This window comes from Melanostigma gelatinosum, assembly GCF_949748355.1.
Source record: "Melanostigma gelatinosum genome assembly, chromosome: 20".
NCBI classification, from domain to species: domain Eukaryota; kingdom Metazoa; phylum Chordata; class Actinopteri; order Perciformes; family Zoarcidae; genus Melanostigma; species Melanostigma gelatinosum.
In genome coordinates, this window is record NC_136653.1 from 18,453,496 (window position 1) to 18,481,341 (window position 27,846).

Sequence of the window (27,846 nt, forward strand, 5' to 3'; positions counted from 1 at the left end):
GAGTCCTCCCTCTGAGGAGCGATTGCCTTCACCAGAAGTCAGATGATCGTCGTTGGTGTCTGACAGTTCGTCGCTCTTGTCCACAGGCAGCTGTTTAGTTGGTGAACAGATTTGGTTACGGTGTCTACATGTTTGTAGCGTACATGAGTTGAGGAACACAATTGTTCGTGCGAAGAATTAACCTTTAACCTCACATGGCCACAGAAAATCCCTCCTGTAAAAAGGGGACTTTCTAACATTTACAATGTGATTAAAACATGAATAGTGACAAGCCAGAGGCTCCGTGTGACACTGAGTTGTGACAATATGGATGTGAAATGCATCAACACACAGTGTTTTATCCACAAGCAGTTTTATGTTCCCTCGCTCACATTTATGGCTTAATGAGTCAGACGGGAGCTTGTTTCCTAGTTGCATCTGAGTCACACCATCAACATTTATTGGTGTCCTCTTACCCTCCTGGCCTTTTGGGAGGATGAAATCCAATATCCAGGCTCACACTTTCATTTTCTTTACCGCTGCAGCTCAGCCGAAGTAGCTCCGCAAACCCTGATCAATTATTCTGCTCTCCATTGTAAGGGGCTACATGCTGCCTTTAGGTTCTCGTGGTAAAGTCAAGCTGCACATGACTCACAAAAGCCATTGACGCATTCGAAGGGAACAGAAATAGAGAGTAGTGATATACTGTGAAATAAAACACAGAAAATACAAACAGAGTGATGATAAAATACATAATTGCGATTGAAGTTTACTGTGTGACGCAGCTTGCTGCTTGAAACAAATACAAAAGCGGGTGCATTTACATTTTCACAGCTTCACACAACCGCTAAACTGCTTTGCAATGCAATGCAACTTCTTTCACTAAACTTGCTATTTTAAATGCACAACCCAGGGAGATTCCTCTCTCCACAAAGACACATACATCAACTAATCTTTCATGTATTTTACGTTGAATTTGTACTGTAATGATACCATTTTATATCAATGCAGTAGAATACAATGTAAAGAGGAAGTTTAAATGTTCAGATTTAAGATTTTATTGATATTCATAAAATGGGAAAGCATTTTCTTCATCTCAAGGGAAATTGCAGTGCAAGCAGTTTTAACACAACGTAGGAAGAGGACAAATATAAAAAGTCTAAGAAAAGAAAAATATAAAGGCTGAATCTAAATGGTTATGCTTAATATAAATACATTAAAACGGGTTAAAACTACTTAAATCAGCCCAAATCCTATTTCTTACAAGGGAAGTGCTCTAGTTCAACACGCGGTGGCGGTAGCGCTCCATGTGATTAATATTTAGCATTAAATAAAAAGACAGAAGAAGAACCGCTACCCGGAAGTTGGTCGCACGGTGCTGACTGTCCTTTTCCATTTAGAGCTCAGAGCATCTCCTCTTTCCTTCACGTTTAATTTAATATTAATGTTAATATTATTTTAAACATGCGTAACCGCGGATAGCTCCGTGACAAAGAGCAGGCGAGACGGAGAGTGATGGAGACGGTGCAGGTCGGTTCACTGTGTCCACGGAGAGTCCGCCTCTGATGCACCATGATCCCGGTGCCTTTGCTGGTGTGTGTGATGGGAGGCTGGTGCGTCGTCTACCTCACCGACACACTGCTGAAGGTGAATGTGTCTTTGTTTGGAGTGTTGAATAAAATGTCTGCTAGCTAACAAACAAACAGGGAGAAATCCATCCGCTTCATTCGTCAGTAGGTGTTACAATGGACCACAACAGACTGTTAGGGTGAGGTTTAAGGCTGTAATTCACACTTCTCCTCACCTGCAGAAACGGTTTTCTGCTATTTATATAATATATATGATTCTATATATCCATATTTATATATAATATTAAATACCACAGGTTTGTATCATGAGATAAAAAAATGAGAGACACACAATAAACCTTGTGCAGCACAGTTTACATTTAAAATAGATGTAAACTGAAAATATTACATCTTTGTTTTATCAATATTTTAAGTGGATTTTTATTATCATGTTAGCTAAAAAACTGTCCGGACCAGGAAACGCTCCCGTTAAGTTAGCTTACATTTCAAAATAAATGTTTACGACTTGAGTTGACCTTTTAGATTTACATTTTTTAAATAAAAATATACCATTATAACAAATGCGAGCGATGCCAAATGTATGTAATCAAGAGAGAGTGTGGATTCTAAAACCGTCAACCACAACTAAAGCCCACAAATATAGCCCACCAGTATATATGTAATCAATTCACAGGCAGCTACTTGCAGTATAATTCCACAATCAACATATCAGAATCGTATTTATTGCCAAGAAGCTATTCACATAAAAGGAATTTGCATCGGTGCTTTGGTGCATCACAATAAACAGAGTAAGAGGAGATTTAAAAATACACAAACAAATAAGCTTGTGTTTACAATATATCATGAACAGATACTTTAAACTGTCAATAACGTCAGAGTTGTCATGAATCCAGGAGTGCATTGACTTTGTGTTTTTCCCCTCTTTGATGACATTTTTCTACTTTTCTCCCACAGCTGTCATCGACACACCGCATCAGGTACGAGTCGTGGTTGGCGAGTCGAGGGCTGATGTTGTCTCCTTTCCACGTGAGATGGCAGACCACCATGTTCAACCGGCTGTTTGCGTACTGCGCCCGCATCAACCCCCGAGCACAGTACCTGTGGTGAGCACGCTTAACCCCAACTGTTCCTGTAATCTTCCTGCTCTTAAAGGTAAACGCCGTTGTTTTTGGGAAGATTTCCAGCTTGGTAAATATGAGGATTCATGTTCTGCAGCATGTGCCAAAAAACAACTTGTTCTGAAGGCGATTGAGACATTTGTAAACTGTGTTATCTTCTTGTCTGGTCAGAAGGCTAAATTGCTAAATATCCTTTCAGTCCTGCAGGTTTGGCTTGATGTACATCCACTTACATTATTAATGTAGTATAATCAATTACTGTCAGTTAGCCTGGCCAAATGGAGAAGATTGCACCGTTTAATCTTGATTTCTGTCTTCCAGGTTCAACAGCGGTCTGGTGTTCGGTGTCGTTGCCATGCTGGGCTCCGTGGTGCTGCTGACGAAGACGCTGCAGCAGACGCTCGCTCAGATGACCTCGGAGGACCCTCGGATGGGGGGTCAACAGGCCCTGCAGGTGGTGGTGAGTACGCACCCGAACCGGGCGGGTTTGCAGAGCGTTGTTTCTCTCTGTCGTCGGTGAGCCGGGCCACAGATGAACTGTTCGGAGCATGAATGTCCTTGAACGTTCACACGAAGCCTGCGATATTCAAATGAGGGGGCGAAACAACGCCCCCCATTATGAGAAGGGCACTTATTTAGCATTTTCACTTTTTTTTAATTTTTTTTTTATTAAGTGAGGTGTCAAATAGCCACGCATTAATGCGAGCGCCGTCCCCCAGCGGACCACGGCAGGTGATTCATGGGAAGCCATTAGTCGGCCATTTATAACCGAGTGTTCAGCCCGGAGGGAGGGAAAGCACCGCACGGCCGGCGGAGGGGCAAAAAATGCAGACCGCACAGCTTCAGCGAAACATGAAACAATTAATGTGACGAGTGGGGCGGAAGATTAAAGACGTCTTTGTGATGTCAGTGTTTGCCGTGCGTGCAGTGCAGATACAGAACGTAGTTTAATTAAATGTCCTACAAAGGGATTCAAATGCACATAGAGATCAGATCAAAGAGGTGAGAAGTTTTTTTTTTTTTTTAACTCTGACTGTTGGTGTTTGTGTGTCAGTCACAGTTTTGTGCTGATTCTCTTTTTTGGTTGTTTTTTTCTGGCCGTGTCTTTAGATCCCTGGTGTCAATCTGCCCACCAGTCAGCTGGCCTACTTCTTCATCGCCCTGCTGCTCAGCGGAGTTATACATGAGCTGGGCCACGCTGTGGCAGCACTGAGGTAAAACACACACACACACACACACACTAGATATTCTCTATTTAACTCAAGATGCTTAATATTTTTCAACTTGGTTTGGTGTCGATCTGTCCCTTATGTTGGTGCTTTTCTAAATATCTGTGTTTGATTCTGAGCATATGGCTCATTTAACTGGACCTTCATCTTTTAGCATCTGATGTTTAAAGACTCTAAAAATGTGGCGTCGAACATGAAATAGTCCGGATTTAATCAGCAACAAAGTTACACACAGAGACCTCTAAAAGATGAATGTGTTCATGCCGGATCCCATCACTCATAGCGAGACGTTTTCAGGGACTTTAATGTTTTGTCTTCCTCTCCCCGGCAGGGAGCAAGTCCGAGTGAACGGCTTCGGCATATTCGTGTTTGTGGTTTATCCCGGGGCGTTCGTGGACCTCTTCACCACGCACCTCGGCCTCATATCGCCCACTCAGCAGCTCCGCATCTTCTGTGCCGGTGAGACTTTTCATCCGGGGATGTTTTTGATCGCTCCTTATGGCGGGGGTGATTATTGTGCCGGCTAATGTGATCACAGCTATTAATCACAGTTATTACAGGTTCAGTGTTTTTGCCGGGGAAGGTCGCCCTGACATCATTTTGTTTCTGAACGCCAGACAGCTGCTTCACATCAAATCATTTCACTCTGCAATTAAGGGAATTAGATATTAATAAACTGATTGGTGGAGCTGGCAGTTATTCACGCATGAGTGTGTCTGATGTCCCGTACGGGCCACCGTAGGAGGCAGATTAATTTCACTGCAGTATACCTTATACCTTCAATGTTCCTCCAACTGTCCGAAATCAAAACCCCAGTCAAATAATGAGTGATCTTCACTTCAGTCGTGTCAATCAGCCGTCCAACGCTTAAATGAACATGCAACACGACCGAAATGACACGAGGTGGTTCTCTGTGCCGTCGGGGCCTTCAGAGGGCAGCGAAGAGCTTCTGTGAGACCATCTGCATTCTCTTAACGCGATGCAAAGTCCTCCCGGCTTTTCCTTTTCCCTCAATGTGACAAGAAAGTCAGTCCGGCGATGACTGCAGGCACCAAACTGAGCCGTCCGATCGAGCGGTCTGACGCAGCAGAGAGGGACGGACGCTATTCCCATCAGGGCAGCGGTGACATAACGGCGTGCTGCGTTTATTTTTCTGTCTCTCTCGGTGCGCAGGAGGGGTTCTCTCGCAGAACATGTTTATTATTTATTCCTGGAGAGAGAGGTGGTGCAACTTTAATAGTGTGTTTACTGTTTAAAGTCAATATGGAATATATATATATATATATATATATATATATATATATATACAAACGATATATACGGCTACTGTTTTGCCACGACGTCCTACAGTGTAGGACATTTCTGGAACACTAATCTTTCAATAACGAGACAATTTAAAAGTAAAAATGTTTCCGTTTTCTTTCTCCAGGAGTGTGGCACAACTTTGTCCTGTGTGTGGCAGCGTTAGCCTTCCTCTTCCTGTTGCCCTTCTTACTGTTTCCCGTGTACTCCACCGGCGGCGGGGCGCTGGTCACCGAGGTCGTCCAGGTCAGTGCAGCAGGATTTTAAATGTGTGAATCCTTTTATCGAAATGTTGAGCCTAGTGGGTCACATGTACTTTACTCCGCGAGGAACAAAATGTAAAATCGTTACTTAGTGACGTCGTTTCCGATGTCGCAGTAATTAATAATCTTTATTCATGTCATGTGCTCCCTACACATTCATAAAACCCTCAAAGTATGTCCCTTGAACTCGTTTCTACATCTGCCTGTGACTTTGGAGCAGGGCTCTGCAGCTGACGGTCCCCGGGGTCTGGTCGTCGGGGACATCGTGACCGGGCTGGAGGACTGTCCTGTCAGGGGAGTGGAGGACTGGAGCAGCTGCCTGACTCACCTCTCTCACACCCCACAGACCGGGTACTGTGTCCCCGGCGCCAGCCTGCAGCCCAGCTGGGCCCACGGTCGAGGTGAGTACAGCGATGGTGTGATTCGGTCAAGAGTCAGCAGTAGAGACTTTGATTTAGTTAATTCAATGACATCTCACTGTAATAAATGTAAGAAACACAACTCGTCTCTTGCTTCAACGTATAGTTTGTGAGTTGAATCGGATCAAACCCACAGAGCAGCAGCGGGAGCTCTGATTGGCCAGCTGTAAGCTGGAGTCATGTGTGAGGTCAGAGCTCAACAGCTGGCCAATCAGAGCTCCTGTTGCTTCTCTGTGGTCCTCAACTATTCCAGTGGCAGACTTTCATCTGCATCAAAATACCATCGTTTCACGTGGCGCTAGTCACTTATGTCATGAAGTGTGTGATACTCTGTCCTGGTCCAATCATCTCGTACGAGTGCATTTACCAACTCACAAACATCCATCTTTTACTTTGCAGCCTCCATTCATCCCTTTTTTAAATTCTTTCCTATTTCTTAGCTTTCAAGCGTTTGGATGGAACGATGGACTGCTGCAGCAACAACAGCCTGACGGACCTCTGTTTCTCTTACATGAGACCCCCGGGCAAGAACAGCAGAGAGAGAGAGGTGACACACACACACACACACACACACACACACACACTCTCAGACAGGCTGGGACTTTTTGTGACGGCTTCATCATGTGAGACGGTCAAGCATTTATATTTATATTCCTTCCTTTATTCAATTCACTTCCTTTTTCTTCCCATTTTGTGCCACAGTGTTTGCTACTACATGAGTTAAGTTCACAACGAATGATGCACGAAATCAGATTTCAACATGATAGTGTTAAAAGACAAACACAGCATCTTAATACTGGAGATATAAGAAGAGCGGGGTAGCACACGTCACCGAGGGGCAAATGGATGTATGTGGCTCCTCATGCTTTCCTCCTGTGGCTGCAGTACGCCTGCATGCCGGTGCGTAAGATGGTGTCGGGGACGCAGGTGTGTCGCACCGACGGCGACTGCGTCGACGGGCACGCCCACGTCGACGGCATTTGCGTCACCCCGTCTCTGGAGAACCGGACGCGCTTCGTCCGCGTCACACACCCGCCCAACACGCACATGCTGTTCGTGGGGTATCCGCCGCACCTGCAGTACGCCGGTACGTTTTGTTTTATCAAGACGTAGAAGTGTGTCATTTGATTCTTGTGATTTCAGTGTAAAAGTTGCAACGAGATACTTTGTCACTCCTGGAAGGAGGCACGAGCTGCGTATAATCGGTGTTTACGGTGTTGAGCTGACTCTGCGGTCGTTAGGTGTCTTGCATTAAAGGGGCAGGAGGAGGCTTGTTGTGTTGAATGGATCAGCTCGTTCTGTGACCACGTGTTTGTCTTTCCACAGTGAGTCTGACTAACTTCATCCCGCGCTTCAGTTTCCTCCACCTGGACCTGCCCGTCTTCTTGGAGACCTTCTGCAAGTATCCTTCCATGTTTAAGAGGGCTGGCAGAGCACCATCTGTTCTGTCTAAATGATGAATATTTTACCCTTCAAACTGGTGATGAAGCATTAAGATGAACGTAGTCTGCTGTCTGTTATTTCTACATAAAAGTCCCCTTTTTAACATCTCATCCCTTTGCTCCGCAGTCAGCAGACCCGATGAACTTCACAAGTCTGATTGCTGCGACTCAGAGCAGGGATTTAACCCTTCGCTGCATAGATGTGGACTTTTCTGATTGCAGTACTGCTGCATTCACTGCCGTTACTCTTTTTATACGCATATTCTTTTGTCTCGTGGGATATAAGCTACTGAAGCTTATACAGCTTCATACAGTCGTACCTTCCTTCACCCTCCCGCCTCTCAGATATGTGGTGTCCCTCTCCGGCGCCTTAGCCGTGGTGAACTCCGTGCCGTGCTTCGCTCTCGACGGTCAGTGGATGCTGAACGCCCTGCTGGAGGCCACGCTGGTCACGGTGGTAACGGACCGCCAAAAGCGCGAGCTGATTGGCTTCTTCCTGCTGCTGGCGGGCAGCGCCCTGCTGGCAGCCAACGTGGCGCTGGGCCTGTGGATGGTCACGGCGCGGTGAGCTGCCCCGGCGAAATGAGTAATCCCCCGCGTGGACAGTTGTTCTCGTCAGGATGCATTTTGACACGCGTGGACCATCTAACTGCGAACACTACAGGGAGCAGACTGCATTACCCAGCAGTGCCGCCCGAGCAGACCATCACTCTGCCTCTAAGGCTTTACTGGACCACCAGGGAAAACAATAAGCAACCTTCTTCCACCTTGTTGCCGCCGTATTTACTCAGAAAGCACATACACAAATAACCAATGCACTTACCGCAAAGCACTGTCCTGTGACTGTTTGCAAAGGCTGCACATCCTTTCCAAATGTCAATACCTGTGATGTGTTGACAGTTCGAGGGAAAGATGCCATATTTCGCTGTAGACGCGCCGCTCGCCTCGGCCTCGGCGTGCTCCAGAGAGATGCTCGCGTAGGTTAGACCGGTCAGAGGAGAGGTGTTTGAAAAGCCTCAGTTATTGGCAAATGCATGGCAACACCTCGCATCTCTACGACAAATGTACCGCCTAACGTTCATGTGACAGAAACTAGCTTCTTATACGCGTGTGTGTGCATTCGTTAGTTCATGAAGATGACTCCGCCAACATTTTGTAATATCGAAACGAATGTTTAAAGGCGGGCGGTCCCGTTTGGAAGTGAAACAGATTTGCTCCGCTCAGTGTCTTTGTCTTCCTCGGGCGTTGTGTTGGGAAAAGGACTTTCTCGTTTGAACCTTTTCTAACCATTCGTCTTAAGTGTACGTTCCATTCTCGCTCTCCTGGCCGCTCACTGTCTGGTCGTGTGTCACACTTGTGTATTTGTGGAATAAAAGACTGCTTTAATTTAAGTGCTGTCTTTCAAACTGTTTTTACAAGTCAGCGAGTTTATTTTTATTCAATGTTTTAAATTAGATTCAACTTTATTGTCCCGGTTAGCACCGAGGCAACATCATGCAGTTTAGTGTCTAACCAGTGCAGAGTGATGGAGACGATAACATGCAGAGTGAAACATTTATTTATTTACTCTTTATTCCGTGTTTCTTTTTGTAGTTCAATCTTTCTTCATGTTATATATCAACTCATATGAATCTAGCAGTACATGTTAAGTTACTTGGTATGGACGCTACGGCCTTTATTAGTTTCCTTGTGTCCTTTTTAAAGATTGCTCACAAGTAGTTCAACATCTTCTGACATTTAATAGGAAATTTCATTTGTTTTATGTTCGTTGAAAGAGGTCTTTAAATGTGCAACATGCAGGTAGCCGGTGTTCCTCTCGGGAGAGGCGCAGCTTTGTGGTTTTAATCGCAGCATGTTGGCTCATTGTCCTCAAGCTGAAGCACAGACTACACTTTTAGTAACAGCTCCAGACCGCACTGTTTCTTCAGCGCTTTCAGGAAGTCTTGCAGTGATTGTTTCCTGAGCGTGAGAGATGACAGATTATAATTTTGGAGGGTGTTTCCTACAGACACATAAATACTGATCGGCCTTCGGTGTGTTTACCAACGGCGAGCAGACGCCTCCGTCAGCAGGTTTAAAATCGTTGCCCTTCGGGAGACTTTGTCATTGAATAATTGGGGTTGTTCGTGGGCGGATCGGACCCTGCTGCGTGCAGGAGTTGCCGTCGCTTGTTGCCGTGTGTGTTTGTGTTCAGATAAGCTATTTCGAAGGCTGATGTTCTCTCCCTGATATATGCGAAATGAAGTGTCCTTGCATGTGTGTTGTGGCTGCTTATCTTGTGCTAATGACAGCCTGGAGGGATGTTTGGGTAAACAGACATGGGAGGATGATGAAGAGGAGGAGGAGGAGAGGCCAGAGAGTAGGCATGTTCTGACTGTCTGCTTCACATTGAGAGATGAGCCTCTGAATGAACTCTTCGGCCTCCTCTGTGGAAACAGGACGAAGAGTCTGCAGTGATGCTCGAGGCTGTTACTGTACTTGGGCACAGCTGAGCTTTGAGGTGAATGATCATATAAACTGACTGAGACAATCATAACTCGAGCAAAGGGCCCCATAGTTGAGATGTTGGATGAACAGTAAGAATAAAAACAGGACACAAGTGATTGTGAGTCACAGTGGTGAACAATAGCACAGTGGTCGATGTGTCTGCTTGATGAATGGGTGTTTTAAGCACCACAGGAAGTCCACGTTGATATAAGGTCTTTTTGCGGCCGACGAAACCATAATGAGCAAAAAGGAGTTTCTCACCACAGCAGGGGGGAGGTTGAGGGACCAATCAGGATCCGTGGTGTCATTCTCATCACCGCCTCTGTCTATTCAAAGCAACTATTGATGCGTTCGGACCACCTCATCATCCTTATCAGATTAATCAATTGTAATCAGCGCTGTGTGTGTGTGTGTGTGTGTGTGTGTCTCATTTTGTTCTGGCAACTGACTGTCTGATCTGATAAACGTATCTAGCAGAGCACCCTGCAGAGAGCACACACACACACACACACACACACACTTCACATGTAGCTTCGGGTACTAACAAGGTCAGCGGCCCCTTAAGCTACACAGTTAAACACAGATATGTTCTGGTTTCAATTTATGAAATGATGTCTGGTGATCACTGGTAAGTCTGGTCTGCTCTGCAGGGAGGGAGGGAGGGAGGGAGGGATGGGAGGAGTGTTGTGGGAGAGGAGGAGTGATGAAGGGAGGCACTGTTTGAAGAGCTGTAGTGAAGTTTGAGTAGTTACAGATAGACAGATAGCAGCAGAGAGACAGACAGTTAGGGGAAAGTGAATAAAGTCTGTTCAATTGGGAAAGAGATCAGATTACACAGAGAAAGTGTGTCATTTACGGAAGATGTTACTTTAACTTTTTGGATTTACTTTTGTCCCTAAACTTGACAGATATTTTTACTTTCTGATTTATCTTCTCAGTGCTGAGGAGTTAGGTTTGTAGAGAGTGTGTGTGTGTGTATTTATGTGTGTGATATAGTAGCAGTGCGTTATGGAACTGGAGCGTTTAGGGGGTGGTGGGGTAAAACCCGAGAGGGGCAACAGTCGTCTCTACAAGATAGCACTGGCCATGTGTGTGTGTCTCTGTGCCGCCCTGCTGCTTGCACTCATACTGGGTAAGTCCACCACACACATGCACATAAACACACACACACACACAAAGAGATCCACACACATGTTTCTTCAAACTGCATTATAATTTGTAAGGAATTCAGTGGCAATGTATCGCACACTGTCCCCAGATTACAGTACATGCAGACTGTAAATAACACATGCAAGCAAGCCGGCGGGAGCAAAGGTCTTTGTGGAGGGCTTGTGGGTAACTTGTGTCAAACTATTTTTGGTTCATATACGGTTTCATACACGCCCACGCACACATGCAGAACCTTGTACTCTCCGTAATGCACCGTGGGAGTCGAGTTGAACTCCGGGGAAAAAGAGGAAAGAATGTGTGCTGACACTTTGTGGGTATTATCTCCTGCAGAATGTGAAATTAATTATCAGGGAATCGTGTGGCAGAGCAAGGGGATGTGTCAGGAGATAAATCAGCTAAGAACATGCAAAGAAGTTATCATTCAATCGTAACATAACGTATTTCTACATAAGACACAAAAGGCTTTAAGATAAAGGACAGTGGAAAAGACAATTGGCTATAAAACATTTGCAAACAATGTAGAAATAATCCATTTTTTAAGATCTAACCAAACCTCCAGTTGGATTTATGCTGTATTATTATTATTATTATTATTATTATTATTATTATTATTATTATTATGCGTCATTTCCAAAGGTGGAGAATTCCAGATATTTCCTGCTGTCAGAGAAAAACATTTGAATGGAACAATGCAGTCAAATCGAGCTCCTTCCCTTATTTAGTTTTGGAGTTGCTGTCCATGAGTTTAGAGAAGTGGCTCAAATGAGAAAGAGTTGAACCCTAAATATTAGATTCACGTCGAAATAGACAGCTTGACAGTCTACAAACAAACACAACTTATGAAGCACTAGACACACGGTATTCACAAAAAGATGAGAGATGATCTCGTACATCAAACGTCAAACAACTTTTCTTTCTGACTTTTTTTAGTTAAATTTGAATCCGAAGAATGTCAGGATACGAACCTTTGCTGAGATATTTTATTACAAATAGAATATCAAAAGTCAATGAAAATAAAAGTCGCTGCGTCTATGAGAAGTGTTAATAAATATGTCGCATGTAATCAAAAGAAAGAGTTTTTTCATGCGTTTCTATTCAGGCTGTCCAATTTTAAAAGCTGAAAATGCATCAACACCAGAAGAGCCCAGAAAACAATGCATGAAAGTCTGACGGTAGAGCTGAGATGACTCGATCGTCTCTATATTGCTTTGAAAGCGTCGGCCGTTCTTTCTCTTTCTCTTTCTCTCTCTCTCTCTCTCTCTCTTTCTTTCTTTCTTTCTGTCTTTCTCTGTCTCTCACCCAGCAGTCGATCCCTCTCTCTTCCTGCAAAAAATAAGCATCGATTCTATGTTTTCATTTTAGCACGAGTTAAGTATACCCGCGTGTGCCGCTTGTAATAAATAGCCTACAAACTGTTGCGGTAAATATTAAGCTATCTCTGCATTGAGTGTCATAATCAACCAGAAATGCTTGTCGCCTTCCACAGCGTGATATCAATTCTGTTTTAGCGAGACTACCAGCTGGAAAACGTCAAAGGAAGGCTAACAATATTAACTTCCGTAAATTAAAAGTCCCCGCCAAAATCACTTTGGCCCCTCCGAAATGGAAATCCTGGCACCGTGCCTGAAATGAACTTTTGCGCAGAGCCAAGCAAGCTGTTTCCACCTTCTTTACACTCTTTGTGCTAAGCTACGCTAATTGGCTCCTGGCTGTAGCGTCAAATTTAACGGACAGACACGAGAGTGATATCAATCGTGTCGTCTAAGAAGAAAGCAGCAAAGTGCTAATAAGTGTATTTCCCAAAATGTTGACCTTAAAGAGTCAGTAGTTAAGTCGTTTCCTTGGTGAGGACGGTCGTGGCTGGGGTGGGGTAAGTTTGGTATCTCAGTAGTGAACATGAGGTCGGTATCAGCCGTGACACTGGAGCCTCAGACATCTGTGTCGGTGTCTCTGTCGGAGCGTTCAGGGGATGGGTTTTTGAGGTTGTTCCAGGCCAAGTGGGTCACGCAGGGCTGAAGTTATAAGTGTGTGTATCTACTAAAAGTGGACGCAACGTTGAGCAACTCTCACAAGCAGCTAGACAGCGAGACCGGTCAACCTCGGAGGTCAGACATTACGGCGCAGCTCCGCAACGCTCCACTCATCCGTTCACAAACGGGGGCTTTGGTGTTCTAAATCTGTCCGCTCACTTCGTGGGCTGGTGCTGCCTCTGTTCGCCCTCAGAGCCACATCACACAACAGTTGGTTTCTGCCAAGAGGTCAGAGAAGCAGGCTTACGTTATGAGTCTATATCACACAGCTAAAAGTCGACTGTAGGTGGGGACTTTCTTTGTTGCAGGCAGGCATCAAGTAAAAAAAGTAATCGACTGACTGCCCTCCAGCTGTATCAGCTGCACTTTGGCCTGTGTTTATGCCGTTGTTGTGTAAGTTTCCCTGGTTTCTCAGCTCTATTAATGCAATACTTTCTGCCAATACATCGATTATGTGAATGTGTGCTCAAGAACTATACGTTTGAGGTTCTGTTGAGCAAAGCAGCCAATATCCCAACGACTGCCCAATGGCCACCGAACAGCAGAGGTCTAAATGCGAGTGGATGTGAAGTGGGTCGGAGCTGCAAAAGAACATGCATGCAACCGAAAAGTTCTCCATTTGTTCAAAACAACTCTTGTTTTTCTTCCTTAGTCTCTCAGAAATCGAGTCAGGAGGAGTTCTGCCTGACCCCAGAATGCATTGAAGCAGGTGAGGAGTGCTGGTAAACAGTCACGTCACGTACAACTGCTCTGACCATCCACTGTATTGTTTGTATGGTGAAGCTGGTTGAGCTTGAGGTATTTCAGTTGTAACTCAAAGGTTTTTATTCCAACTCTCTGGGTTGTGTTGTTGTTTCTTATCTCCTTCCTTCTTGTAGCGGGTTCTGTTCTGAGTAAAGTGGATCAGTCCGTTAACCCCTGCGAGGACTTCTATAGTTTCTCCTGTGGCGGTTGGTTAAAGGAGAACCCGATCCCTGAAGATTCCTCCTCGTATGGCATCTACCCTTGGCTGCGACAGAATGTAGACCTCCGACTCAAAGGTGTGTTTGCCCACACATTTCCCATGAAAGTACACTTGACCAAAACACACATGAATGTTCTATCAAAAGAAAATAACTCGCTGTATACTTTTGGTAAACGCATGAGAATAATTTGTAAAGAAATGAGACTTTGATTCAGGTACAGGTTATTTTTGGAGCTGTGAGTTATGACAGATTTTTTTTTTTTTTTGCCAGAATTACTAGAAGTTCCTTCAGACCCTGATGAACTGGAGGCTGTGACTAAAGCTAAGATCCTCTACCGCTCCTGTATGAATGAGAGTGAGTCCGACACACACACACACACACACACAACAAACTTGGTTTTGTCACTTAACAGGACATTGCATTGACATACATCCATTCCCTGGAGACTTAGCCTAGCCTAGCCTTGACCATAACCATAACCACAAGATGCATAACACAAATTCGAACCCTAATCCTAACCTTTACCTAATCCTAACTGCTAAAGGGAGGTGAGTCCCCGAATCAAGTACAGTCCCCACAATGTCACCTTTTGTCCCCAGGGTGTAAGTACTACAACCAAACACACACACGCATTCACACACGCGCATTCAGCCTTGTGGGGACTATTGTTTACATAACCGTAACCATCCCAACTACATGCCTGACCCTTAACACTCAACTTAATTTAAATCTAAAGCCAGTTCTTTCATCAATCCGAAAACCAAATATTAACATCTTAACACAGGGTCAGCCCAAATGTCCTCACAATTCAAAACCGTCCCCACTCCCCATGTCTCCAAACAGGTCCTCACAAAGGCACTGTAAGTCAAGAGCACACGCAAAGACACAGCGATAGTCTAAAGCGGGACAAGATGATCTTTTATTGATCCGTGTGGCAGATCTAGGTCATTGCAGAAGCAAAAGCAAAAAGGTGGAAAAGGGGAAATTAAAAAAAGAATACAAACATGAAAAATAATTAAAACAACAAATCAAAATGCTGTTCTTAATTGTATTCCTGTGTGTGATTGTACAGCTATACTGGAGATGGTGGACAACAAACCCATGCTGAAAACACTTAGACAGCCTGAGTTTCGGTGGCCCGTTGTGGGGGATGGGCTCGGCGGGGAGTACCAGTGGTCGGCGGGGGAGTGGAGCCTCCTGAAGACTCTGACAGAGATGAGGAACCAGCACAGTAAGAGTGTCCTGATTCGCCTGTACGTCAGCCCCGATGACAAAAAATCCTTGCAATACGTCATCAAGGTTAGACATCCACTGACACGCACATTTTCAAAACATTTTGGAAAATATGCTTATTTATCCGACACCCCGACTTAACCACGAATTGTGATTTTTACAGTTTGGATTGAGAATTCAATTAAACAAAAAAAAAATGTTTTTGAGATTAAGAGGTGCTGATAAGATTATATAGACTTTTAGATTTTTTTTTTATCTAACTGTTCCTTTCATTTCCAGTCTTCACTGTATGTCCGAAATCAGCAAACTGGCTGCTCTATATTTAGCTGTCAGATATGAGAGTGGTATGTCATTTAACTGTCGTCAAGAAAGAAGAAAACATATTTCCTTAAATGTGGAACTAGTTTTCTAAAGGACCATACCCGTGGTTTTGTGGATTTTCAATGAAGTGCATATTGTGAATACTTTTACCACTTTGTTCTTCTTTGGTCCTTGATTCTAAGACATAATAAAAGGAACAATCTAGTAGTTTTGGGTGTGAAAAATGTTTTGGTACTTTGGTTACTGGCAGCCCGCTCTCTTTTGTTTTTCTCATCTGTTATGCAAAGCTCAAATGGGAACCAACCAACTCAAATCTAAGACGTCAGAGCCGTTTTAAACACAAGGAAAAGGATTCAGAACAGTAACTCTGATTGAATGATAGTAAGACTTCACTGTGATGGATCTTAAATCATGATTTTTGTACAGGAGTGTAAAACGGAGTGAGATGTTGCCTGGAGGATAAGTAACATCTGACAACTTGTGTTCAAATCTTTGTCAATAAAAGATGCCAAACCACTAGCGTGGACATGTAAGCAGATTCACTGCCTTGCTCAGTCACATTTCTCAGACTTTTTTTAAAGTCAGAAAAAAAACAATCCCGCCCAAAGAGTAGCAGAAGATAACCTATGCTCTTTGTCTTCATGTAGCTCGATCAGGTGTCCTTGTCTCTGCCCTCGAGGGAAGACTACATCACCAACACTTCCTCTGCCCGGGCGGTGAGTCTCGGCCTCATCTGTCACCCCTGTTTTACCTGTCATCTAAAAACTCCTCTTCCTGCAGCTATTTCCTTCCTGCTTGAGTGATGAATTGTAGCAAAAAAGAATTTCAGTCTCATGAAATACCGTTCGTTTTTTAAATTGTATCTGAACAACTGCGTCTTTCCAGACTCAACATTCTTATAAATGCTACACAGCCATGATGCAAGAAATGAATTGCAGAAGAGTCAGCTGATACTGATAGCGGCCTCATTAGGTCTGAATTAAAAATGCAATTAGCACGCAGCGACTTACTACCAGTTGTAAAGAACATACTTCATCCACAGATATGTTGATATGTACTTTATGTTGAAAGGGGTGCTAACAGTAGATAGAAGGGCTGCTAATTTGTTAAAACCTGTGTTGTTATTGTGCTCCCAGCAGAGGAAAGCCAACCCCAGATTTATTCTTTTCAAACAGCGTTTGTCCGCTTGATGTTTTGTGACGCTATATTTGCGCTTTTTCGGCGCTGTGTCCGCCATTGTTGTATCTTCCTCTTGGATGCGCGCTTACGATCTGGCACCTGGTCGACACGTTTTTAAGGAGGATCTTATCGACCATGATGGCACTGGTCATTTTGTATTTATTTGTTTGTGTTTTGTTTCATTTTTAATTGTATTGTAATGTAGTTTATATTAGATTAATCTATATTGTATGTACATTTCTCCTGAGTCCATTTGGGAACAAGCTGTACTGTAAATGGTGTTGGTACTGGTGTTGTTTAATGTTCTTTGTATCTGTACCTTAAAACATAACAATAAAACAAGTTCTGATACAGCAGCACAGTAGTTTCTGCGTGTGATCGTAAGGCCTTGATTGATGTCTGATGTTCAGCAGTGACAGTAGCTCACGGCAATGAGAGATTAAATGACATTTGTCTTTCTGCCATTTTCTGCTTCTCTCCCTCCTCCTCCCTCCTTCTTTCTCTCTCCCCCTCTTTCTCCAGTATCGTGCGGCCTTGCTGAGTTTGATGGTAGATACGGCCGTCATGCTGGGCGCTCCGGAGAAAGCAGCACTGACCCAGATGAAAGAGGCTCTCGACTTCGAGACCAAACTGGCTCAGGTAAAGACGTCGCGTCAGATAAATATAATCCCACTGAGTGCATGGAGATGATCTGATGGGCCTCAATGGCTCCGGAGCGAATTAAAACATGTATTAACAGTTAAATTGATTTGAAATTATTCAAGGTGACTTAATGTTTAAATTTGGGATCGGTCATGTCTGTATAACATTGCTCATTTTGTCTGCAGATCCAGATTCCCTATGAAAACCGTAACAGTGACAACATGTACAACAAATGGTCACTCTCTGACCTACAGAGCTCCATTCCACAGGTACTGTAAACAACAACAACACATCTAAACAGCAAAAATCAATTCATAGCTCCCCTTGTTTCTCGAAAGTAAGACAATGTCGACGTCATAACAGGTTGATCAGTAAAATAGTACATGTTTACCATCAGTTCTAAAATGATATGTACATAACTTGAGGAACTGACATCAACTCTTTTAAAAACATTGTTTCTGTCAGGAAAAAAAGAACACAATTTGTTTAAATACATGCTGTATACCTACATGTTGTATATAAGTAACCTCTACTGCATGTCTGTCTGCAGTTCGATTGGCTGGGTTTTGTAAAAGCTGTGGTGGAGTCTGAAGTCGACCCGGGTCGGTCCATCTCCCCCTCTGAGTCCGTTATTGTCAGAGCGCCGCAGTACTTCAAAGAACTTTTCAAGCTCATTAACACCACAGACAGCAGGTACACACACACGAGCAGCCAGACAGAGAACACGTACAGACAGAGAACACGTACAGACAGAGAACACGTACAGACAGAGAACACGTACCGACAGAGAACACGTACAGACAGAGAACGCGTACAGACAGAGAACGCGTACAGACAGAGAACGCGTACAGACAGAGAACACGTACAGACAGAGAACACGTACAGACAGAGAACACGTACAGACAGAGAACACGTACAGACAGAGAACACGTACAGACAGAGAACACGTACAGACAGAGAACACGTACAGACAGAGAACACGTACAGACAGAGAACACGTACAGACAGAGAACACGTACAGACAGAGAACGCGTACAGACAGAGAACGCGTACAGACAGAGAACGCGTACAGACAGAGAACACGTACAGACAGAGAACACGTACAGACAGAGAACACGTACAGACAGAGAACACGTACAGACAGAGAACACGTACAGACAGAGAACACGTACAGACAGAGAACACGTACAGACAGAGAATACGTACAGACAGATGAGCACACAGTGGGGCTCGAGGTCTCCTGTCTCTCATTATAAGTATATTGTAGTGTATAATGATTAATTATAATAAAATAATGAATCTCTTCTCTCTCGCTCTCGCTCTCTCTCTCTCTCTCTCTCTAGGACTGTAGCTAACTACGTACAATGGAGGACAGTTTTATCCAGGATCACCACTCTGAGCCGGCGTTTCCTTTACAGATACCTGGACTTTGCTCGGGTTGGTACAGAAATAATCCTCCAAAATATATGTCCATATTTGGAGATTGTTACGATTTGTAGCTCTTGTAGCTGTCCTACCTTAAACAGCATCTTTGGCTGTGAAACACTGGAATAAGTTACACTACATATCTCTACTGTATACAAGAAGAGGCCTGAATTCCTCGTGTATTTAACAAACTATAAATCTACCCGACCAAACGAATCCCAAATGCAACTACGGATGACTCTCTAACCTTTAATGCTCCACTAAAGATGTGTCCAGATTTCCACACCAGCAGTCATCAGTCTGTGCTACATCCTGATTTTGCACGATACTGTTTATATCGGCTAACATACAAAAAAGTCATGTACTTGTACTCTGGTCTGTAGCTGCCATTGGATTTGGAGTTCAACAACCTGATTCAAGTGTATTTTTGACTCAGTGCATTCAATTTTGATTACTTTTGGGATATTAATCAATAAAGGATTCAATATCTTTCCACCAGATTTGCATTCCTGGCAGTGTGAACAGGGCCTTGAAACAGCATAGGAAATACAATTTAATAAAATATGACCATCCAATGAATAAAATACCGCCTTTCTTATGGGTAATTAAAAACCTCTTCACATGATCTCAGCCCTGCTTGTACTGTTTTGAACCTACGACAAGATATGACCCAAACAATATCAAGTCAAACTGATGATGCTGCATTTAGTTTAAATGTTTTGCACAGACTTAAATATCACCCCCAACATTCCCCACACCAAGTGATGATTCAGAGGCTGAGAGTCTCTTACACTGTAAGTTAGGGCCATGTGGAGGAAGACACAATGTCACCTTGCATCTCTGTCCCCCCCCAGGTAACCACAGGAACCACCTCCCTGACCCCGCGCTGGGACAAGTGTGTTAACTACGTCGAGAACACGCTTGGTTATGCCACCGGGCGCCTCTTTGTCAGCACACACTTCGAGGAGGACAAGAAACACATGGTGCGTGTGCTCTGGAAATGACATCATGTCCTAAATCGTGGGTCAAGTGCTCCGATATTTGTATATCTGTAACAGATGTGTGTACTGATTTGAGTGTTTTTTTTGTCTACGCATCACCTGGAAATGATGTCAGACGTTTAATGTTGTCGTCTGCGTCACTGCGGGTGTGTGTTTATGTGGCAATGCATTCTCTGTCAACGGTCTGCAGCTCATGCGAGTGCGTGTTTCCTCAGATGGAGGAGCTGATCGAGGGCGTTCGCTGGGCGTTCATCGACATGCTGGAGAAGGAGAACGACTGGATGGATGAACCAACGAAGAAGAAAGCAATAGAGAAGGTAGGAACAGCTGACATAATAGGGACCTAAAAAAACCCCAACATGACTGCATTTAGCTGCTACATCTTTATTTTTCCAACTATCTCTTTCATTCTCATGTTACAAAGCCATTTTTGTCAGCGCATCGTGGCCGTGACTCTCACTCTTTATTGCTTGAAACAGAATTTGATCCTGTTCAGTTCCTGTTCTGTAAAAATCTAAACTCTTCATCAAATTCACGTCTTTGTCTCGCTGTCTCAAGGCTCATGCGGTCCTGGCTAAAGTTGGTTATCCCGAGTTTATTCTGAACGACACCTACCTCAATGAAGATTTAAAGCAGGTTTGTTCTTTCCTCTCCCGATGGTGTATTTTCCCACCTTGAGCTTAAGTTTGTGCTTACTTTTTGAAAAGTAAAGTAGTGCAGTTCTTAACAATGTGTGTCTTCATTTGTGCGTGTTTTAGCTCCGCTTCAGTGAGAAGGACTACTACGGGAATGTGATGCAGACGTTGAAGTTCATCGCCCAATCTGATCTCGCCTGGCTCCGAAAGAGCGTCCCACGCACAGAGTGAGCGGGCTTCATATCTGTCCACATGACACTTTGTGTTTTACTTCCTGGTTGACATGCCATAATATGTGTGTGTGTGTGTGTGTGTGTGCGTCTGTGTTTGTGTTGCAGGTGGTTCACAAACCCAACGACTGTGAACGCCTTCTACAGTTCCTCGACGAATCAAATCAGTAAGATACAACAGAATGATTGTTTGCTGAGACCGACATTCAGCTTAATTATTCAGAAGTTGTTAAATTCTGAAGCTCTGTCCAGACAACATGACGCTACACTGCACCTCAGTGAAATCAATTAAGTATCTGCCGTGGATGCATTATCTGGGGGATTGTTGTTCCTTTAAATTGGCTGAGTCGGCATTTCAATGTCAGAAATAATTGGGAATTTGCATTAAAAACGAACTAAAACTGACAAGAGAGGACGTGCGCTGTCTAAAACAGGTGAAATGTGATCTGTTTGTTAATAGTTACCCACCATGAGGAATCACACTTTTTAATCACAAATAACCTCAGAAAAAACAATTCCCCGACTTTCTGCAGTAAATGGATCCTGTCTGGACGCAGAAGAAAAACAGTTTTCATCTTCTCATTTAGGATTTCCCGCTGGAGAGCTTCAAAAACCCTTCTTTTGGGGAAGAGAGTATCCGAGGTGAGAGTAAAGGAAGGTGACACGCTCTACTTGCAGACCAAAGGCCTCTCATGCTTTTATAATTACTCTGACGTGAGCCACAGAGAAGAGCTGTGGTGGTAAATCCTGTGGACAAACGGCATAAGTTAATACCTCGTGCTCCACAGATCAGCTCATAAATCATAAGTTTATTAGTAAGTAATCAGTTCCATTTTTCATTTGTTTTTCAGTCCTATTTTTTGGGGATGTAATCCTCAATGCGTTCATACAGCAGGTTATAAAATGAAAGAAGTCTTTACACACTGGGCTCATTTTTTTTCTTTTCGATATGTTTTTTTTAGAGCTTCTGTTTCATTTCATTAGCATGCAAATATTACGCAACTGTTTTTCGGAACAAGATAGATTTTTTCACTTTGTTGTCTTTTCCCAGGGCTCTAAGTTATGGCGCCATCGGGGTGATAGTGGGACACGAGTTTACACACGGCTTTGACAATAACGGTAAATACTGAACGCCAAGAGCAACAAAACACAACGTCAGAGATTTCGAACACGGCTGCGGGGGTTTCTTTGTGTGTGTGTGTGATGCTTTTCATGAACAGGTCGCAGGTATGACAAAAATGGCAACCTGGTCTATTGGTGGACCAACTCGTCGATAACAGCCTTCAATGAGAAGACCCAGTGTATGGTGGACCAGTACAATGGCTACCACTGGCAGGAGGCAGGCCTAAATGTAAGAGTTTGAAAAACAGTCAAATCAGCTCAAAAGTAGTTACCTGAAAGTCAGGACGAGGTCGCCTCGATCCAGTATTAACTGTGGAAACAGCTGGTGAAGGAGTACCTGTGCTGTGTGGATGTTTTGTTCCGTAGGTGCGGGGAAAGAGGACTCTGGCAGAAAACGTAGCAGACAATGGAGGAATAAGAGAGGCTTTTCGGGTACGATGTCTTTTCTTACATGACGCTGTGTTTCATACACCAGAGAACAAAAGCTCGTCTTGAGCTTGCAAAAAAATAGGGCCGATGTTTTTGACCTTTCTTATGGAAAATTTGTGGTGGAACTAATAAAGTCAGTGATTTTATTGCACCCTAATGTGCCAGCATGAACACCAGTATCAATGCGTGGACGCTCGTATTAGTTTCCCGTGTCTTGTTGTAATTAGATACACCTGTGTTTATGGCTGCACCTGAGCTTGGAATTTGTTTAGGGTTGATGTAGTCGTCAAAATGTTTATACAATTCTTCATTCCACCTTAAGAAGCCCGAGCTTTCCCTTTATGTTTGTGTGCAGGCGTACAGGCGGTGGATAGATGAGAGCAGAGGCGGCGTGGAGGAGTCTCGGCTGCCTGGAGTCGGACTGAACAACAACCAGCTGTTCTTCCTGAGCTATGCACATGTAAGGACACGCAGTCACAAACTAGTTCTTGCCCCTCTGCCAATGCCACGTTTCTGTTGTCCTGTCTGAATATACTGGCAGTTTCCGATAAAATCTATATAATAGCTGTGTGTCAAATGTACTCTGTAGGTGAGATGTAACTCATACAGACCAGAAGCAGCCAGGGACCAGGTCCAGAGTGGAGCTCACAGTCCGCCGAAATACAGGTGAGCACACACACACTGATGAACACACACACAATCCTTTACAACCTGACCTTCACCATCACTGTTGCCCTGCAGGGTTATCGGAGCGATGAGCAACTACGAAGAGTTCCGGAAAGCGTTCGGCTGCCCCGAGTCGTCAGCGATGAACCGAGGTGCAGAGTCCTGCCGGGTGTGGTGATCTTCACCTGAACCCGGCCGGAGCTGCCAGCAGGACGTCTGTCGAAGAGGCAGATGAAGCTGGACTCAGCAGACGTAGTTTACATGATGTGGGAACAATGAAAAATGAGTTGTTCTCACAGAAAACACACACTTATGTAAGAGTGGGAAATGTTCAAGACTGAAGCCATTTTCTTGATGGGCGACTGTATAATTGTCACTGCAACATATTTTTAACTTTTTCCACAGGTACGTTTTCTCCATAAATTATGTCTGAAGACATTTTGTTAAGGGCCATAGTTTATGAATTATAGAAATGTTGGGAAAAGAGGCGGTCCCTTTTCACAACAGCCCTCTATGTACTGTAAGTGTGACTCGAACCTTTCTAATAGGAATAAAAAAATTATATTTTAAAGTAAAGGTACAACAAATAGTTTCTTGTTATTTTGTACAGGAAACTATATGTCAAATACTATGGTAACTATGGTGTGCAGAGATATATCAGATCAATGTCTGCATGGATTCATTAGAAGCCAAGATTAATTTATACTTGAGCATGAATATAAGCAAAACGTTTCATATTTACGGTCCAATTTTATCTCTTAAAACCTCATTTTTAACTTTTTAAAAAATTGTGAAAACTTGGATCATAATTTTATACCTGATATCAAAAAGTCATATTTTTAATTAAGACCTAATATGAGGTTAAACTACTCAAGATATATAGTGTGTGTGTGTGTGTGTGTGTGTGTGTGTGGGGGTAGATATGTTTGTGTATATGTATATATACACGCATGTATGTTTGTATATATGTATGTATATATATGTTTGTATGTATGTATATGTATATATATATATATCTATGTGTGTGTGTGTATATATATACATATATATATGCGTGTGTATATATGTGTATATATACATGTATGTGTGTATGTGTATATATATATATATGTATGTGTATCTATATTTATAAATGTATGTATGTATTATGTGTGTGTGTGTGTGTGTGTGTGTGTGTGTGTGTGTGTGTGTGTGTGTGTGTGTGTGTGTGTGTGTGTGTGTGTGTGTGTGTGTGTGTGTGTGTGTGTGTGTGTGTGTGTGTGTGTGTGTGTGTGTGTGTGTGTGTGTGTGTGTGTGTGTGTGTGTGTGTGTGTGTGTGTGAGAGAGAGAGAGAGAGTCTCGGTTTCTGTTCCACTTTGTTTAAATCTCCGTCTTGTGTCGGACCTGTATGTTCATTCTGCTGCAGCTCAGCCCGAGGCAAATAAACTGACTGAATTACAGGAACTCAAAGTACAAGATGCTCTCCCTCCATTTGTCTTCCTGCCTTTCTGTTTCTGAACTGCACTGCTGAGGCGCACTCGAGATATAAAAAGATTTTACAAGTTAAACTGGAAACGTGAAGGATATTTCCTGTGCATATCAGAAGAAATCTTTAAAATACACTGTTATTCCTGAACTCAATGTTCAGGTTTCGTCTTATGGATTAAAATAATTGTCACCAGAAAATGTTATGTAATGTTTTTTTTATGTCTTTTTATTTCACATTTATCTGACTGCCTTTTCTTTTTCCGCTTCCTGACGCACTCTTATAGTTTCAACCCGAACTGATTCCAGTTGAGCAATCAGTCGGGCTGCAACTAACACACATGTTCACCGATTGATCCGTCGATTATTTCTTCAAACATCTTGTTTTGTCTGTCCATGTTTAAAACCTTAAGATGTTGAGTTTGCAGTGAACACAGCAGGCATTACCTATTTCTCATTGATAAATGACTTAAAACGAACAACCAAAATTGTTGACAATTAATTTTGCCAATGAACCAGAAAGGTATATTTTGAAACGCTGAATAACAAACATCCACAACTCCACAGCAGAAATAATTAAACTAACACTATATATGTTTTAGCTCATTTATTCTTGTTTTCCTTCATTTATTATCTTATTGTAACTTAATGGGATGAATTTTTGCTTCTCCATCATAATAAATGTTATGTTTCACTGTGTGGCTGTTTTTGGGGTTGCACTTCTTTCTTTATAGGTTCTAATGAAAGCCCGAGACACTGCGCTGTCCCTTCACCTCGTAACTTTCTTCTGTGATTGATGAGGTGAGTCGAGGAACACGCGTGTTCAGGGAGATTCTGAGCGAGGCGGCAGACAGTGGATGGACGGTGCTGATGGATGGAGGACAGAAGTCATCAAGATGTTGCATCTGAGAGCGTGTCCGTTCATTGATTTTCCCTCGGACCTGCCATCGCACACATCATGTCTCATTCATTTGTTTCAGCAGTTCCCATGGTAACTTGAACCTGTCAGGACTGTGTGTGTGTGTTTGCACATGTGTGTCTCGGGGGGGGGGGACATTAATGACTTGTATCTGTGGCAACACCGGCAGCACTGTCATCTATACACACCAATTAGAAACAGTCCGTCGTGTGAACTGAACGTGTGTGTGTGTGTGTGGGAGGAAGTGAGATGGACGATAACGAGCAGAGAGTTCCTTGTTACTAGCTTCATGAGCAGCACCATGCATCAGGCCACCGGCCGCCTCTAACTCTCTGATATTCATTATCAATAACAGAGTCGACCGCTCGATGCACAAAATAGATAAAAACACATCTTGTTTACTTTTTTTGGTACTTTCTCTGCAACATACTCGAACATTCAGACTAGCAGTTGAGGCTATATATACATATATGTATATATATATATATTTATATATGTATATGCTATTTTGAATATTTCTACAACACACTTGAAACTGTAATTTTAGTCGATTCAAGCTTCATTTTTAGTGTCTTTATATGTGATGTTTGTAGTCTAAAGCCTCTGCAGTCAGCCCTGCTATTCAGAGACCAACATGAGAATCAATACCTGCAGCTGCCTCGAATGCTCTGTGTCGTTAGAGCAGTTTATCATGAGCTACTGCCTCACTTTGTACTGTTACTTCATTAAATTGTGATAAATCTATTTTAGTGGCCGGCGTGAAAATGACAGTCAAGGTGATTAAACCGGTGATTTGTCCCCTGGATCCAGTCCTTGTGTAACAAAAGCACACCAATCTGCAAATATTGTTTAAATCAAGTCACAGAGGGGCAGAGAATCAATAAACAAAAAGCACTGCTGCAATTAGAGCTAACCGTGACAATCGATTTAAAAGACCTTCTCACAGGCTTTAGATTTATCTCCCTTGCTCCTAAAGGCTCACATGCGGTCAAATTGTAAGTCAATAATGTATTTTTTAAATTAAAATGTGATTATAGTTTGACCTTTTTTGGCCATTTGGGGGCAGCAGAACAAGCTGTCACCACAACTTTGACATTGTATTGTTAACATTAAGCAACAAGCTTAATAATTCAAAAAGTTTAAAGATTACAAATATGAAAAGTCATACCACACCTCTCCTGAAAGAGCTGAACATTTTGCTATTTGAACAGTTTCTGTAGCTTAAAAAATGAAGGAGAAGAAGAGGTGGGACGGAAGAAATAGAAGAAGTTGAATAAAGATTCGATGAACAACAGTTGGAATGCTTAACAGCATTCCAACAATTACAAAGAAGAGGGCATGCAGATGCAAGACAATGCCAAAAGAGCTTTATAGGACGTTCACTTGGAGGAGTTGGGAGGAGCAGGTCTTGGAGGCGGAGCTGTCTGAGGGGGAGCAGGAAGTGGGAGGAGCCTGGTTTGATCAGAGTCTGTAGTGATTGGCTTCGGGGTGTTAGCCGTCGAGCACTACCTGCAGCAGAACCCTGTGCTCTCTTGCAACAATTGTTTGTCCGAGTGCTAATGTGAGTTTCTCTTCTCTTAGTACTTTTTGTTTGCTGTACCTTGATGCTTGAGGTTTTTACAGTTAGAATGGTTGTTCAGTGTGTTTATTCTTGTCAGTTGTAGGTTAGCTAGATATTTCCTCCTTATCTTTTGTATGGTGACAAAACATGGAACATATTTAGATTAAACCACAATGTCAACAATAAGTCATAATTGAAGTGAACTTTTCCGGTGTCTCGTAGTGAGTGACTGCAGAATCTGTAGCGTTATTAATCATAGTTCTCAACATAAACCCCTCATACAGTCCTCAATGGGGAATGAGTTGAGATGTGGACATTAATATGGACCTGAGGCGGAGTTTACTCATGTGTTTCAGGGTAGAAACTGCTCTTTATAATCATACATGTTCCAATTTGTGCATCATTTCCTTCTGTTTTATTACTTGTGGGGTTATGTTGAGAGTTTCCTTTGTGTTTTTGAATGTATTTGTGACCTCCAGGAGAAAGCACAGGTCTGCTTTATTTGCTGTCATTATAAGATCTGGGACTCCCTGACGAAGGTCTACTATATTATTAGATAGACCTGCTTGCATTGTGTGCAGTGCCATCTTTTTGCCACATTGTAATCATTTTTAATCAAAACCTGTCCCAACATTGCAACCCCACGGGAGCCAATCCCTCCCATCAATTGAGTGTTCATGTCCGGTATCAGCACATGCAGGAGAAAACATCTCGCCTCAGTGATTTTGGCCAGAAGATTAGCCTGAAGATCAGCAAAAAGAAAACAGAAGTGATGACTCTGAACATTCCATATCCCTCAGCAATTCAGGTTTACGGAGAAGATCTCCCCAAAACTGACGAGTTCACATATTTGGGCAGCACTGTCAGACACAATGGGGGCACAGATCAAAACATCAAGAACCGTCTTAATAAGGCAAGGAACACTTTCAAAGAACTAAATAACATATATTATATCACAGCAGTACACCATCAAGACCAAACTCAAATTGTGTCAACCCTTGTTTATGGTTCTGAATGCTGGAGAAT

General features: G+C 43.1%; 2 protein-coding genes across 2 annotated transcripts; both read left to right on the forward strand.

Moving 5' to 3' along the window:
- Positions 1-1,343: 1,343 nt before the first annotated feature.
- On the forward strand, positions 1,344-8,726 carry mbtps2 (membrane-bound transcription factor peptidase, site 2). Its single transcript, XM_079292542.1, has 11 exons — positions 1,344-1,626; positions 2,523-2,671; positions 3,008-3,146; positions 3,797-3,900; positions 4,247-4,374; positions 5,345-5,463; positions 5,701-5,881; positions 6,340-6,446; positions 6,785-6,986; positions 7,226-7,301; positions 7,687-8,726. The coding sequence occupies exons 1-11, from the start codon at positions 1,552-1,554 to the stop codon at positions 7,907-7,909; spliced, it is 1,503 nt and encodes a 500-aa protein (XP_079148668.1). The 5' UTR covers positions 1,344-1,551; the 3' UTR covers positions 7,910-8,726.
- A 1,864-nt stretch (positions 8,727-10,590) lies between these two features.
- Positions 10,591-24,920, forward strand: phex (phosphate regulating endopeptidase homolog, X-linked). The gene is made up of 22 exons (XM_079291858.1): positions 10,591-10,960; positions 13,681-13,737; positions 13,907-14,068; positions 14,264-14,347; positions 15,066-15,292; positions 16,195-16,263; positions 17,249-17,365; positions 17,554-17,637; positions 17,919-18,061; positions 18,712-18,805; positions 19,648-19,776; positions 20,010-20,111; positions 20,353-20,430; positions 20,553-20,656; positions 20,768-20,826; positions 21,247-21,301; positions 21,711-21,778; positions 21,880-22,010; positions 22,148-22,213; positions 22,566-22,670; positions 22,800-22,876; positions 22,952-24,920. Exons 1-22 carry the CDS (start codon positions 10,837-10,839, stop codon positions 23,052-23,054), a joined length of 2,238 nt encoding a protein of 745 aa, XP_079147984.1. The 5' UTR covers positions 10,591-10,836; the 3' UTR covers positions 23,055-24,920.
- The last annotated feature ends 2,926 nt before the right edge of the window (positions 24,921-27,846 follow it).